Source organism: Leucoraja erinacea, chromosome 13 (genome assembly GCF_028641065.1).
Source record: "Leucoraja erinacea ecotype New England chromosome 13, Leri_hhj_1, whole genome shotgun sequence".
Classification (NCBI taxonomy): Eukaryota; Metazoa; Chordata; class Chondrichthyes; order Rajiformes; family Rajidae; genus Leucoraja; species Leucoraja erinaceus.
Window position 1 is genome coordinate 45,434,960 of NC_073389.1, and position 15,990 is coordinate 45,450,949.

General features: G+C 45.5%; 1 protein-coding gene across 1 annotated transcript in view; it reads right to left on the reverse strand.

Moving 5' to 3' along the window:
* The window catches only part of LOC129702986 (interferon-induced GTP-binding protein Mx3-like), a 35,729-nt gene that overhangs the window by 14,030 nt on the left and 5,709 nt on the right, over positions 1 to 15,990 (reverse strand). Inside the window, exons 3-9 of the mRNA XM_055645117.1 lie at positions 10,606 to 10,758; positions 8,121 to 8,313; positions 7,123 to 7,260; positions 5,817 to 5,971; positions 4,527 to 4,665; positions 1,686 to 1,884; positions 854 to 932 (exon numbers count right to left, since the gene is read on the reverse strand). Of these exons, the coding sequence (XP_055501092.1) occupies positions 854 to 932; positions 1,686 to 1,884; positions 4,527 to 4,665; positions 5,817 to 5,971; positions 7,123 to 7,260; positions 8,121 to 8,313; positions 10,606 to 10,758 (1,056 nt within the window). The remainder of the gene's footprint in view (positions 1 to 853; positions 933 to 1,685; positions 1,885 to 4,526; positions 4,666 to 5,816; positions 5,972 to 7,122; positions 7,261 to 8,120; positions 8,314 to 10,605; positions 10,759 to 15,990) is intronic.

Here is a 15,990-nt window from a genome sequence, read left to right on the forward strand (position 1 = left end):
CTGTAACTCACCTGTGAACCTGTCCACTTGGTTTAAGATCTTATTTGAAAGATGGCATCTTTGGACTGCAACAATATCTCAGTGCTGACCAAGGAACTATGTTTAGTTGAGTTTAGAGATACAGCACAGCAACAGGCCCTTTGGCCCACCGAGTCTACGCCCTCCATCGACCGCCCGTCCACACTACTTCCACGTTATCTCACTTTCTCATCCACTCCCCACACACTGGGGGCAATTTCCAGAGACAGATTAACCCATACGTGCCCATCTTTGGGATGTGGGAGGAAACTGGAGCAGCCGGAGGAAACCCACGAGGTCACAGGGAGAAGATGTAAACTCCATTCAGACAGCACCTGAGCTTGGGATTTCAGGTTTCCAGGTCACAACACCAAAAATATGTCTGCAGTTTATCCCGGAGAATTTCCCAAGAGCGATGGAGTTAAATAAAACCAATTTTATATATAACCAAGGTAGACAAAAACCTGCGATGGATAGTGAGGTCAAGAAATGGTAGGGAAATGTCGGAAATGGTCTAGGTGTATTTGAGTGCTGGATGGAAGTTAGTGGTGAAATGGATGAAGTCAGTAAGTTGTGTGTGGGTGCAGGAGGTAACACCAATGCAGTTGTCAATGTAGCGGAGGTAGAGTTTGGTGATAGGGACACGGTACGTCTCGAACAAGGATTGTTCGACGTGCCCATGGGCGCTCCCATAGCTACGCCTTATATTTGTATATATCCCAAAGTTACTGACAGGCCTCAAGACGAACATTGCTGAATTACTTTAAAATGCAGCTGATCAGCACAACCCTGATGTCAATGAAAATGGAGGTTGTTTTTATAAAGTAAAACTTACATTAATGTGGTGGACCAGTTCCTTTGTAAGCCGAACGGCCAAATTTGGGATGCCTGCCTTTCCGTCCTCCAAAAGTGGCCTAGTTATTAAAATTGTGAAAAAAGAGAATACCTTGGTCAAGGTTGAAACATTGCGTGATATTGGCAAAATAATAATCAAACAATTTTACATGGAAAACAACGCGATGCAAAGTTGATGCAAAGCGAACTTCCAAGGGCGGCACTGTGGCGCTGCGATAGAGTTGCTGCCTTGCAGCGCCAGAGACCCGCTGGGCGTCAGGGATTATGGGGAAACAGCAGTAGAATCGGGTTAGGAGAAAGAGATAGATCAGCCATGATTGAATGGCGGAGTAGACTTGATGGGCCGAATGGCCCAATTCTACTCCTATCACTTCTGACCTTATGAGACCCAAGTTCGACCACGACTACAGGCGCTTTTCTGTACCGAGTTTGTACGTTCTCCCCGTGACTAGCATGGGTTTCCTCCCACACTCCAAAGACGTACAGGTTTGTAGGCTAATTGGCTTGGTATAAATGTAAATTGTCCCTAGTGTGTGTAGGACAGTGGTAACATGGTATCAGCGGTCAGTGCTGACACGGTGGGCCGAAGGGCCTTTTTCCTCGCTGTATCCCTTAACTAAACCAAACTTGGGTGTGAAATTTGACTCAATGGCGCATGTTGTCCTGAGACTGCAAGGTGACTATTTGGTGCAGGTTGATATGAAGGTTGTTTGCACATGTAACTGGGAAGTGCTAAGCATGTTAGGTGTCTACCATCTTCACAATCTGCCATCTACACTTCATTTAATGGAAAATAAGTTTTCATAATTTACCCAAATTGTTCGTGATCTTGAAAAAATTCCCTTTCCTTGCTGATTGCATCCACCAGTGATATATTTTCATTGATGTCGTGCTGGCCACGACACTTAACGATCATGTACCCCTTCGCCAGCTCTACTGTCAGGTTCTTCACAATGTCAACTACGTTCTTCTCTGTTCCTTTGTCCACCAGGTCAGGTTTGGTCAAAATACCTTCAAATTTAAAAGTAAAAAGGGAAAGATGATGGAATTAATTTGCTGCCAATGATTGGTAGTGGTGGTGCCAGAAATTTTGAAAATTATAAGGACGATGGTATGGAACTATATTTGCCACATGTACTGAGATACAGTGAAATTTATTTTTTGTATACAGTTCAGTACAACATAAGCAGGGTGGCATGGTGGCACAGTTGCTGCCTTACAGCACCAGAAATCTGGGTTTGATAGTGACTACGGATGCTATTGGTATGAAGTTTTTAATGTTCTCCCCGTGACCGCGTGGATTTTCTCAGAGACCTTCGGTTTCTCCCCACACCCCAAAGACACACAGGTTTGTAGGCTAATTGGCTTACTATAAATGTAAATTGTCCCTAGTGTGTGTAGGATAGTGTCATTGCGCAGGGATCGCTGGTCAGTACGGACTCAGTGCAGGGCCTATTTCCATGCTGTACCTCTAAACTAAATTAAAAGAGCCAAGGACAACATAGTGGGGGTCAATGATGGTAGATGCTGGGGATGAACACTGGGAGAAATAGGGAACCATCTTCTTTAATGTTGTTCCTTCCAGGCGAGGCCTGTCTCATTGTACTCTCAAGGTCTGTGTTAAACAGTACAGCTTGTTCCATGCGTGGAAAGGAACTGCAGATGCTGGTTTTTACCAGACATAGGCACAAAGTGCTGGAGTAACACATTGGTAGACAAAAATGTTGGAATAACTCTGCAGGTGAGGCAGCATCTATGGAGCGAAGGAAATAGGCAACATTTCGGGTCAACATTTCAGACTGATGTGAGGGTGGGGGGCGGTGGGAAGAAGAAAGGAAGAGGTGGAGACGGTGGGCTGAGGGAGAGCTGAGAAGGGGAGGAGAAAGTAGGGACTACCTGATATAAGAGAAGTCAATGTTCATACCACAGGGGTGCAAACTTCCCAAGCGAAATATGAGGTGCTGCTCCTCCAATTCACAGTGGTCCTCACTCTGGCCATGGAGGAGGTCCAGAACAGAAAGGTGGGATTCGGAATGGGAGGGGGAGTTGAAGTTCTGAGCTACCGGGAGATCAGGTTGGTTATTGCAATTTGAGCGGAGGTGGTGGGCGAAGCCATCGCTAAGCCTACGCTTGATCTCACCGATGTAGAGCAGCTGACATCTAGAGCAGCGGATGCAATCAAAAATAAACATTGGGGGGGTTGTACGCTACATTGAGGGCAATAAAACTGCTCAGGAAATAGGGTTGGGTAGGAGAACTGCAGATTCACACCGAAGATAGACACAAATACTTGAGTAACTCAGCGGGACAGGCAGCATCTGTGGAGAGAAGGAATGATGTTTCGGCTCGAGACCCTTCTTCAGAGTCAGGGGAGAGGGAGTTACAGAGATAAGGAAGTGTAAAAGATCAAAAGAGATGCAGATCAAGGGAAATGTTGAAAGATCGTTGTTACCTACGTGAAGGTGACAACAAAACAAATAGAGACACAAAGTATTCAGAGGGACCGTCAGACTGGTCAGAGAACTGGGAAGGGGGAGAGAAGGAGAGAGAGGGAAAGGAAGGGTGACTTAAAGTTAGTGAAGTCAAAATTCATACTGCTGGGGTGAAAGCTGCCCAAGTGAAATATGAGGGTTTGATCCTCCAATTTGTGCTGGGCCTCAGTCTGACAATGGAGGAGGCCCAGAACAGAAAGGTCGGATTGGGAATGGGAGGAGGGGGGGGGGGGGGGGGAGTAAAAGTGTTAGCAACCGGGAGATCAGGTAGGTTTAGGCAGACTGAGCGGATGTGTTCAGGAAACAAATGCCAAGCTTGTGCTCGGTCTCACCGATATATAGGAGTCCACACCTGGAACAGCAGATACAGTAGATGAGGTTGGAGGTGGTGGAAGTAAACCTCTGCCTCACTTGAAAAGACTAACCAGCACAAATTGGAGGAACAGCACCTCATATTTCTCAGCTGGGCCCCAAGTAAAGCCAGATTCAGGGTACGGGAACAACACAAAATTCCCTCCTACAACAGGGTCCAAAGATTGACTTTAGGGAGAGCAGGAATTGAGAGAAAAAGTTTGAAGCAACTATCACAAGGTGGTTTGTGGTTGACATACAAGTTGAAGGAGAAGTTAGATGAATACACAAGAGAAAGAAGTAGAAGCCTTTATTTTATTTAATCCTTGAATTATCCAACGGCTTATAGCAAATGCAAGGGATTTTTTTAAAGCAGAGATAGATTCTTGATTAGTACGGGTGTTAAGGATTATGGGGAGAAGGCAGAAAAATGGGGTTAGGAGGGAGAGATAGATCAGCCACGATTGAATGGCAGAGTAGACTTGATGGGCCGAATGGCATAATGCTGCTCCTATCAGAACAGCATCAAGGGGTATGGGGAGAAAGCGGGAATGGGGTACTGATTTTGGATGATCAGCCATGATCATATTGAATGGCGGAGCTGGCTTGAAGGGCCAAATGGCCTAATCCTGCACCTATTTTCTATGTATCACTTATGACCTTATAAGTGACATTCCATGGCACTTTAGGGATAGTGCACGGGAGATGCCGCTGAGGCCTACTCAAAATACAAAACCTACTCCAGGCCATTGTGCCTGTGTTGGGTACCCGGGTGAAGGGGGAGTGGAGTGAGGAAGGGTATGCAATTACCCAAAGTTCTTTCTCCATCAGGGTCCACTTCCTGGGCCATTTTCAGTGCTTCTGTGGTTGCTATGTCAACGTTACAAGGCACGACAACAAGGTTAACTGTCTCTTGTTTCTTAATAAACGTTTTAATGAGTCTCTTAATCTGGAATAAAGCAGACCACACAGTTATAGAACCATGAAGAGGTTGACATCTACACATTGTAAAGGCACAAGTACTTCAGGCACAAGTGCAATGGACAACAAAACAATTGTCATTTTGCTTTTACAGAGCATTACATTTAACTTTTGCCAAACTCAATGCAGTGGCAGCTTTAATGCTGCTTGATGTATTTATACGGATGTATAATCAGATGTATAGTGCGGCCACGGTGGCACAGCGATAGAGGTGCAGCTCTTGCAGTGCCGGAGACCCGGGTTCGATCCAGACTACGGGTGCTGTTTGTATGGAGTTTGTACGTTCTCCCCATGACCATGTGGGTTTTCTCCGAGATATTTGGTTTCTTCCCATGATAATTGCTCGTTTCTAAGCTTCCCCCCCAGTCTAGTTTCAATAAAAACATTGAATCGAGCACTTGAAACAACTACATTTTATTTTACCAAAAGCGCGTCACAGATCACACACTGCACCTATCCCACTGCGGGTTCAATCCTCGCGTCTGCCTGTTCAAGCCCTCTAGGCCTCGCTCAGACAGAGGCACCACAGAAGTTCACGCAGTCCCGAGTGCTCTTCCAGAAGATCGATGCTGAGCCTCATGGTCGCGGACTTTTATAAGTCCCGGGACCTCGAGGGGCCGAATAACATGGGGGTGGTCTCTCAATAACCCAATTACAGATATTGATTAACCCCATACTTAATAGGCATTTCCCTAACCCAATACATTGTATTCACAATGGACTTCGAGAGGAAGTCAACGTGAAAATATTTACCCTGATTTAAAGAAAACCCAGACAAGGCTCAACACCTCATCCAATCAACACTTGGCAAAGTCATACTTTGTAACATTATTTACATACACAAGGTGTATATCTGATTTACAGCTATCCAATCCATTCTATGCACTTTGCACCAGATTGACAGGGTTTGCAGAGCTTCCCATTCTTTGCTTGCAAATTGTATCTAAGCTCCAGACACTCTGGCACCTCTTAGACTTAGAGATTAGACTTGTCGCACAGGACGTTTAGCATATATTTTGGATAGAAGATTCCACAAACAACAATGGGGTAACTCTTCCAGGGATGTTTTCCCAAGCAATTGTGAATTCAAGCCATTATATAAAAATACGATCCCCTTACCTGGTCTCCGATATCTTGGGGCTGGTTACCAACGGCGACTCGGGCGATACCCGGCAGGTCTATCAGAGTCAGGTCAGGGACATTTGACGATTCAACTTCGAGGCTGATTAGTTCATGGCTGATTCCCACTCCCGTCCCTGCAATACTGTCCTGGGCTGGAAACGGGAAAGAAGTGAAAACATATGAAGTCAGATGTTCTGTCGTCTTCAAGTTGACAGCAGGGTCAAGCAGAAGACTCATTTGTTCCAGGGTCCCTGGAGCAGGCTTCTACTGGGATACTGTGTTCCAGTTCTTTGGTGTGGATGAATTCGCTAAGGGTTTACCGATGTAAACAGCCCGACCGGATAAGATTATAACTGATAGGAGCAGAATTAGGCCATTCGGCCCATCAAGTCTACTCTGCCATTCAATCATGGCTGATCTATCTCTCCCTCTGAACCTCATTCTCCTGCCTTCTCCCCATAACCTGACACCCGCTCTATTCAAGAATCTGATCTATCTCTGATTTACAAACATCCATTGACTTGGCCTCCACAGCCTTCTGTGGCAAAGAATTCCAGATTCACCAACCTCTGACTAAATAAATTCCTCCTCATCTCCTTCCTCAAGGAACGTCCTTTAATTCTGAGGCTCTTCCATCTAGTCCTAGACTCCCACTAGTGGAAACATCCTCTCCAAATCCACTCTACCCAAGCCTCAGTAATTGGTATGTTTCAGTGAGGTGTCCCTGAACTAGGGAACAATAAGTTAATCCTTCTAAACTCCTGCGAGTACGGCCACAAGGCCATCAAACGTTCATCATAAGAAGTTAATCCACTCATTCCAGGGATCATTCTTGTAAACCTCATCTGGACTGTCTCCAAGGCCAGCATATACTTGCTCAGATATGGTGACCAAAATTGCTCACAATGTGACTTCAACAAGCAGGGAGCACCAGTGATATGCTGCAGGACTGTCTTACAAAATAAAATGTTTTAGTACACTTCTAGTGATAAGCCTAATTGTGTTTGGTTAGATGTTTTATTTGAATTAAACTTATTTGCCGAGTTTAGGATCAAAATCACAATATGGCACAATTATGAATTTTCAAATGGTTAAAGGTTTAAATTTTCTTCATTTAGGAAAATGTGTATTAAAACAAAAAGCAACTTTGATGTATGGTTAGTAGTTGGTTGCGATTACATTTAGTGCAAGAAATTGTTAGCAATCTTTCAAAACTAATCTTTGCAGCGTTATATTTAAATCCCAATTCATCATTCATCATCAATCCACAACCTGTCTTACACAGCAATACTTTGGAACATACCTTTGAGAATTGCTTGTTCCACCTCAGCTGCACTACTGAGTGTTATATTTTTATCCTTGTAGCTGATTTTCCCCTTCCAAACATTTGCTTTTTTGACATTTTTTAACTTCAATTCAAGTGGGCATCTTGTTACAATTCCTGTCGCAATAAAAATGTTACCAGATATGTCAGTTTAGAAGAGAATATTTTGAGAGATATTGTCAGAACAAACCAGTTCAACCAATAATAATAATCAGATTTTAATCTATTCATAGAAACATAGAAAATAGATGCAAGAATAGGCCAGTGAATTGGACTCCACTGCCTTCTGTGGCAGAGAATTCCACAGGTTCACAACTCTCTGGGTGAAAATGTTTTTCCTCATACTATCTGCGTTAAAAGACCATCTTAACAGAACAATAAGTTAATCCAATGATAGAAAATAATGGTACTTGTACAATTGTATTATCATTTATTGTATAATTATTTGTGTGCTACTGAAATAATGGACCTCTTAAGCTGCAGCAAGTTAAGAATTTCACTGTGTAGGAAGGTGCAGATGCTGGTTTACACCGCAGATAGACAAAATATGTTGGAGTAACTGCAGGACAGGCCGTATGTGTAGACGGAGTGCTTCTCCAGACGGAGTTTACATGTTCTCCCATGACCTGTGTGGGTTTTCTCAGAGATCTTTGGTTTCCAAAGATATACAGGTTTGCATTTTTCTTGACTTGGTATAAACGTAAACTTCCCCCGAGTGTGTGTAGGATAGTGTTAACATGCGGGGATCGTTGGTCGGTCCGGACTTAGTGGGCCAAAGGGCCTGTTTCCATGCTGTATCCGTAAGCTAAACTGTTAGTGTCTAATTTAATTAAGATGGCTTATAACCATTCCCACCTTGTGGTGCCCAAGCCTGTTTTGATGAGGTAGACTTTCTGTGTGCCTTTGCAGTGTTACCTTTGAACACAAAGGGATATAAATTCTTAAACAATTTATTATTGACTCCAACAGTCTCTTACCACTCCCTCTGGGAAAGGCCACTCCTGAGAGCGCCTCCAACACTGAGCTCTTCCCAGAGCTCTGGTCACCAATCACTGCAATTGCTGGAAGTCCGAGATCCTTATCCACACCAAATCCTCTCAGAGAATCAATGAGATCAATGCATGGTCGTACCTCCCGCTCATATTGAATGGACAATGGGGTATCCATTGCCTGGAGAGAGAGAGAGATAGGACATAGAAACATAGAACATGAAGGCCAAAATTCCATTAGCTTTCTTCACTGCCTGCTGTACCTGTAAGCCAACTTTCAGTGACCGGTGTACAAGGATGCCCAGGTCTCGCTGCACCTCCCCCTTACCTAACCTAACCCCATTTGAGATAATAGTCTGTCCCCTTGTTTTTGCCACCAAAGTGGATAACCTCACATTTATCTATATTATACTGCATCTGCCACGCATCTGCCCACTCACTCAACCTGTCCAGGTCACCCTGCAACCTCCTAACATCCTCTTCACAGTTCACACTGCCACCCAGCTTTATGTCATCCGCAAACTTGCTAGTGTTGCTCCAAATTCCCTCTTCCAAATCATTAATATATATGGTAAAAAAAGTTGTGGCCCCAACACCGAGCCTTGCGGCACTGCATTCGCCACTGCCTGCCATTCTGAAAAAGACCCATTCACTCCTATTCTTTTCTTCTGGTCTGCCAACCAATTTTCTATCCATTTCAACACCCTACCCCCAATACTATGTGCTCTAATTTTTGTCACCAGGCTCCCGCGCGGGACCTTATCAAAGGCTTTCTGAAAGTCTAGATACGATACATCCACTGGCACCCCTTCATCCATTTTACTTGTCACATCCTCAAAAAATTCCAGATGAGTCGAGCATGATTTCCCTTTCATAAATCCATGTTGACTTGGACTAATCCTTTTATTGCTATCCAAATGCCCCATTATTACCTCTTTAATCATTGACTCCAGCATCTTTCCCACCACCGAAGTCAGGCTAAATGGTCTGTAATTCCGTTTTCTCTCTCGCTCCTTTCTTAAAAAGTGGGATAACATTAGCTATCCTCCAATCCACAGGAACTGATCCTGAATCTATTGAACACTGGAAAATGATCTCCAATGCGTCCACCTTTCTAGAGCCACCTCTAGTCCTAAAGTTCTAAAGTCCAGGAGATTTATCGTCCTTCAGTCCGATTAGCCTTCCCAATACTATTTCTCATCTAATGAAAATGTATTTCAGTTCCTCTACCCCCTTAGATCCTCTGTCCTCCTGTACATCTGGGAGGTTGTTTGTGTCTTCCTTCATGAAGACAGATCCAAAGTACCTATTCAACTCTTCTGCCATTTCCTTTTTGCCCATAATAATTTCACCCGTGTCTGCCATCAAGGGACCCATATTTGACTTTGTAACTCCCTTTCCCTTAACATATCTAAAGAAGCTTTTACTGTCCTTCTTTATATTCCTGGCCAGCTTCCCTTCATACTTCATCTTTTCAGCCCGTATTGCCCATTTTGTTTCCTTCCTTCTTTGCTGTGTTATACATCTTTTCTTTTAATTTTATTCTATGCCTAACTTCTCTTGTCAGCCACTGTTGCCTCCTACTCCCTTTAGAATCTTTCTTCCTTTTTGGAATTAAATGGTCCTGTGTCTTCTGGTTTATGCACAGAAATTCCTGCCATTGCTGTTCCACCATCATTCCTGCTAGGATCCCATTCCAGTCTACCTTGGGCAGCTCCCCTCTCATGCCTTCATAGTCCCCATTGTTCAACTGCATCACTGACACTTCCGATTTAACGTTCTCCTTCTCAAATTGCAGATTAAAACTAGTCATATTATGATCACTACCTCCAAGTGGTTCCTTTACCTCGAGTTCTCTTATCATATCAGGTTCATTGGACAACACTAAATCCAGAATTGCCCTTTCTCTGGTCAGCTCCATTACAAGCTGCTCTAAGAATCCATCTCTAAGGCATTCTACAAACTCTCTTTCTTGGGGTCCTGAACCAACCTGATTTTCCCAGTCTACCTGCATATTGAGATCTCCCATCACCACAGTGGCATTACCTTTGTAACATGCCAGTTTTAACTCCTGCTGCAACTTACACCCTACATCCGGGCTACTATTTGGGGGTCTATACATAACACCAATTAGTGTCTTCTTGCCTTTACAATTCCTCAAATCCACAGTGACTCTACCTTGTCAGTCCCTATGTCTTCCTTCGCAAGGGACTGAATTACATCCCTCACCAGCAGAGCTACCCCCCCCCCCCCCCCCCTCCTCTGCCCACCTGCCTGTCCTTTCTTCCAGAACTGAGCAAATCTACCATCTAAGTCATTGGTGAACCTTGGACAATCCTTGATCGGACTTGGCTGGCTTTACCTTGCACTAAACGCCCAATCATGTATCTATATGCTGTGAATGACTCGATTGCAATTATGCATTGTCTTTGTGCTGACTGGTTAGCATGCAACAAAAAGATTTTCACTGTACCTCGGTGTCCTTCTGCAAGCCAGTCTTTGTGGGGCTAGTACAGTCTCCATTATAGACCGGAATGTCACGAGGACCATTGGCTACTTTTGCTGGTAAAAATTCCTCCATGCGAAGATGATTTGCCTGTGCCAAATATGCAATTTTCTCTCTCTCCTAAGATTTAAAAAAAGCAACTTCATAGCTTTACATCCAGTCGCTGATGTTGACCGACCATCAAGCAAGTCTAGTCCACATTTCATTCCCCCATTTTTAATGATGAAGACATCTATGGCAAGACCAGCATTTAATGCCCATCCCTAACTAGCTGCAGACTTTCGAAGACAGACACAAAACCCTGGAGTAAGTCAGCAGTACAGGCAGCATCTCTGGAGAGAAGGAATGGGTGACGTTGTGGGTTGAGATCCTTTGTCACATTTATTCTTATCGAGTCCACACACAAGTTGTTCAGCCTATTCTTGTGTGTGGACTCGATAAGAAGTCCACCTCGGCATCTGCATACAACGGTGTCTGTCTTGCGCTTCTCGTGGTGGTGGAAAGGTTGGTGAAAACAGGGCCGTGACGTGAACGCTCTTTCCTTGACCCTGATGACAGAGGAGTGGGCGGGACAGAGATAGAATGTAGTCGGAGACAGTAAGACTGGTAGGAGAACTGGGAGGGAAAGCAAGGACTATTTGAAGATAGACAAGTCAAGGTTCATACGGCTGGTGTGTGAGCTACCCAAGCAAAATATGAGGTGCTGTTCCTCCAATTTGCGCTGGGCCTCACTCTGACAATGGAGGAGGCCCAGGACAGAAGAGTCAGATTAGGAATGGGAGGGGGAGTTAAAGTGCTGAGGAACCAGGAGATCAGGTAGGTTAAGGCGGACTGAGCGGAGGTGTTTAGCGAAACAATCACCGAGCCTATGTTTGGTCTCCCCGATGTACAGGAGTTGACACCTGCAACAGTGGATACAGTAGATGAGGTTAGAGGAGGTGCAAGTGAACCTCTGCCTCACCTGAAAAGACTGTTGGGGTCCTTGGATGGAATCGAGCGGGGAGGTAAAGGGCCAGGTGTTGCATCTCCTGTGGTTGCAGGGGAAAGTACCTGGGGAGGGGGTGGTATGGGTGTGAAGGGACGAGTTGACCAGGGAGTTGTGGAGTGAACTGGCTCTACGGAAAGCAGAAAGGGGTGGAGATGGGGAGATGGGGCCAGGAGAGGGATCCCATTGGATTTTGTGGCGAAAATGTCAGAGGATTTTCTGAAGATGCATGCGATGCTGATGGGGTGGAACGTGAGGACAAGGGGGACTCTGCCCTTGTTATGAATGGGGAGAGGGGGAGCAAGAGTGGAGCTGTGGGATATCGAGGAGATGCTGAGAGCCTCATCTAAAATGGAAGGGGGGGAACCCCCGTTCCCTAAAGAATGAGGACATCTCCGATGACCTAGTATGGAAAACCTCATCCTGGGCACAGATGCGTGCTGAAAAAGACGCCCTCCTCCGGAGGCGCAGTGACACAAGGATGCAAGGGGGCCTGCGCTGGCGGCTGCAATGTTGGAGCCAAGCACCGAGTTCTGGCTGTACCGCATCCTGAGCAAAGCCGCCAGCACAGCCGCGCACCTTCTGTGTCTGGGCTTCACTGTCGGGATCGGGGTTGTCAATAGGCCGGGGGCGAGTGAGTATGATATTTGAGCCACCGCCTTCAGGACAGAGCCAAGGCAATGGTTGGTAGGTGCGCTGTTCGTAAGTGCCCGTAACTAGTGGCCAGTGCCCGTAACTAGTGGTGGCATCCGCAGCCCGCATCCGGGACAGGATCCATGTATACATGTGATAGATGTGCCCTGTCATCCGCTCACAGACATGAGTCCTGACCCATATGCAGAACAAGGTTGCCAACCCCTGATATAGACCATATTAAGGCCCTGCATGGTAGGCTAATCTGGCTGGTTAGATCACATGGAATCCAAGGTGAACTCGCCAATTGGTTTCAAAATGGATTTGGAAGAAGGAGTCATAGCGCATTTGTGGAGGATTGTTTTATTGATTGGAAGCCTGTGATCAGTGGAATGTCATTGGGATCCGCGCTGAGCCCACCCTGGTCTGTTATCCCCATTACCAATTTGGATGACAATGTAGTTAACATTGCTAGGTGATTTGCAGATGACACCAACATTGGAGGATTATCAGACAGTGAGGAAGGATGTCTACGTTTACAACAGGATGAAGATCAGTTGCGATGGTAGATCAAGGAATGGCAGATTTAATTTAACACTGGCAACAGCGAGGCATTGCACTTTAGAAAGTCAAACAAGGGCAGGGCTTGCACATTGAATAGCAGAACCCTGGAGAGTGTTGTAGAAGATAATAGGAAGATTAAACGAGAACTTACCAGTTTGAAGTTTGATCTTTATTTTATGAGGAGTTGCGTTGAGGGACTGCGTGAAGAAGACCCTGTCCAGGCGCACACTCGTCAATTTTCAAAGCAGCGGTGTGAAATCACAGATGATAATTACCGAAGCATAATAGTAAGCTACGTGAGACAAACATAACTTAGTTGATCTTTATGAGGGTGGGAACGGAGGGCACGTAGTCCCTCAACGTAACTCAACGTAAAATAAAGATCAAACTTCAAACTGGTAAGTTCTCGTTTAATCTTACTATTTTACTTTGGAGTCACGTCAGTGACTATGTGAAGATTTTAAAGCTTCTGTGATTTCATGCCGTAGATTCAATCCAGGCGTCTCACTGCATTGATTGATTGACATTAATTGATTCATCCAGTTAAATTTCAAATATCTATAAGTGGCGGATCAAGTGGACAGGGTGGTACAGTTCAGTTTATTGTCACATGTACTGAAGTATAGTGAAAAGCTTTTGTTGCGTGCTAACCAAAGACGATACAAGATCACAATCGAGCCATTTATTGTGGACAGATACATAATAAGGGAATTGCGTTTAGTGCAAGGTAAAACAGTAAAGTCTGATCAAAGATAGTCCGAGGGTCATCAATGAGGTAGATGGTAGTTCAGGACTGCTCATTAGTTGTGGTAGGATGATTCAGTTGCCTGACAATAGCTGGGAAGAAACTGTTCCTGAATCTGAGATGTACGTTTTCACACTTCTATACATTTTGCCTGAGTGCGAATCGTTCCTTGATTATGCTGCTGGCCTTGCCAAGGCAGCATGAGGTGTAAATGGAATCAATGAAAGGGACGTTGGTTTGTGTGATGGTCGGTGCCCAGTTCTGGTCACTCGACTGTAGTAAGGATGTTGTTAAGTTGAAATGGGTGCAGAAAGAATTTACCATGAAATTACCCCCGTTATAGTGAGAGGCTTGATAGACTGGACATTGTTTTGGAACATAAGGTGCCGAAGGGTGACCTTATTGAATGTCTTGAAACTGTAGAGGATTCTAAAATTAGAGGGCATAAGCATAAGAAGGGAGGGAAGAGATTTAGGAGGCAGTGACCTCAGGGGCAACATTTTCACTTGGTTGGTAGCCTGTATTAGGAATCAAAGGTTCAAAGGTTTCTTTATTAGTCACATACACCTAGGTGTAGTGAAATTCTTGTTGTCAATGCAGCACATAAAACAAAATACAAACATGACAATAATAAAGAACTATAGAATAAAAAACATCCCCCCCCACAATGGTTTCCATTATGAGGGTAGTCACTAAGTCCAGTCCCATCCCCATGTCCACCCATAGTCAGGCCTATTGAGACCTCTGCAGTCGCCACTACGGAGGCCCGATGTTCCAGGCCGTTCTCGTCATGGTGATGGTGCTCCGGCGTCGGGATGGGACACCTGGAACGGCCGCCTCCTTACTCGAGACCGCGGCTTCCGAAGCCAACAAGGCCGCGCCGGATGGAGCTCCACTACTGACGTTCTCGTCGCGAGATCCCAGACTACCGATGAAAAGTTCAGCGCCGCTGGCCGCTCCGCAGACCCGCAGCTCCGCGATGTTTTACTCGGCGGTCTTCAGCTCACCGGAGCTCCAACGCGGCGACCCGGGCAAGGCATCGCCTGCTCCGTGATAGCGCTCCAGCGCTGTGCCGCCGTCGATGCCGAGGTTCTGGGCGGTCCCCTCTGGAAAACGCCGCTCCAGGCCCGCTGGTAGGCCGCAAGGACGGGTTGACGGTTCCGTTTCCCCCTTCCCCCCTCCCCTGCACATAAAAAAGACTAGAACTCCAGAACAAAAACACTTTAACTAAAAATAAAAAAAAGAGATGAAAAGACGGACAGCTGCAGGCTGAGCAGCCATACATACAGGACGGCGCCCCCTAGACCGAATGAGCTGTCAGAGAAAGCAAGAGGCAGATACATTAACAACTTTCAAGACATTTGAACAGATTCATGAAAAGGAAGGGTTTTGAGGTATAAGGGCCAAATGGTGGTAAATGAGACTAACCCAGAATGCCAACTTGGTTAGCATGGACACATTGGGCCAAAGGGCTTTTTTTCCCCATAGACTTTCTGGTCACTTAACGTAAAACATATCACGTGAGTTCACCCAACTGCGAGTGTCGGTGCGGTCACTTCTGAACCGGGCGTTACCCTGACGCTACAATTTGAAAGCATTTGTTAGTGTTCAGAATACTTGATTAGCACGGGTATCAGGGGTTATGGGGAGAAGGCAGGAGAATGGCGTTAGGAGGGATAGATCAGCCATGGTTGAATGGCAGACTGGACTTGATGGGCCGAATGGCCTAATTCTGCTCCTATCATGTGTGACCTTATGAACACACATCTCACATTTGTTTCCCAGTTTTTCATCTTTCACCTTCCAAGTTCAGGACGCAGGAGGAGGTGAAAGGAGACAAAATGACTTTACTCTGGAAAAGAAAGATGCAAAGTGCTGGAGTAACTCAGCGGATCAGGCTGCATCACTGGACGGCATTAATGGGCCATGTTTCGGGTTGGGACCCTTCTACAGATGGATTGTAGTAGCGGTGTAACAGCAGGTAGAGAGGACAACGTCAGGCAAGTGATATAGGAAGGAACTGCAGATGCTGGTTTAAACCAAAGACACACAAAATGCTGGAGGAACTCAGTGGGACAGGGAACAACACAGGATAGAAGGAATGGATGACGTTTTGGGTTGAGACCCTTCTTCAACCTTCAGACAAGCGATGGAGATGAGGGGGGGGGGGGGGGGTGGTTTGATTGGCACAAGATTGGACAAAGGCCAGAGATGAATAGGAGATAAATAACTGCAGGAGGAGGAGAGAAGAGGTGCCACATTTATGTCCTTTGTGATTATTGGACATGAAAGTACAGGTGCACAACCTTTTATCCGAATGCCTTGGGACCAGACACTTGTCGGATTTCGGACATTTTCGGATTTCCGAATGAAAGATTTTTAGCGTAGATTAGGTAGGTAGCGCAGGCGGCTTGAAAAGTCTGGA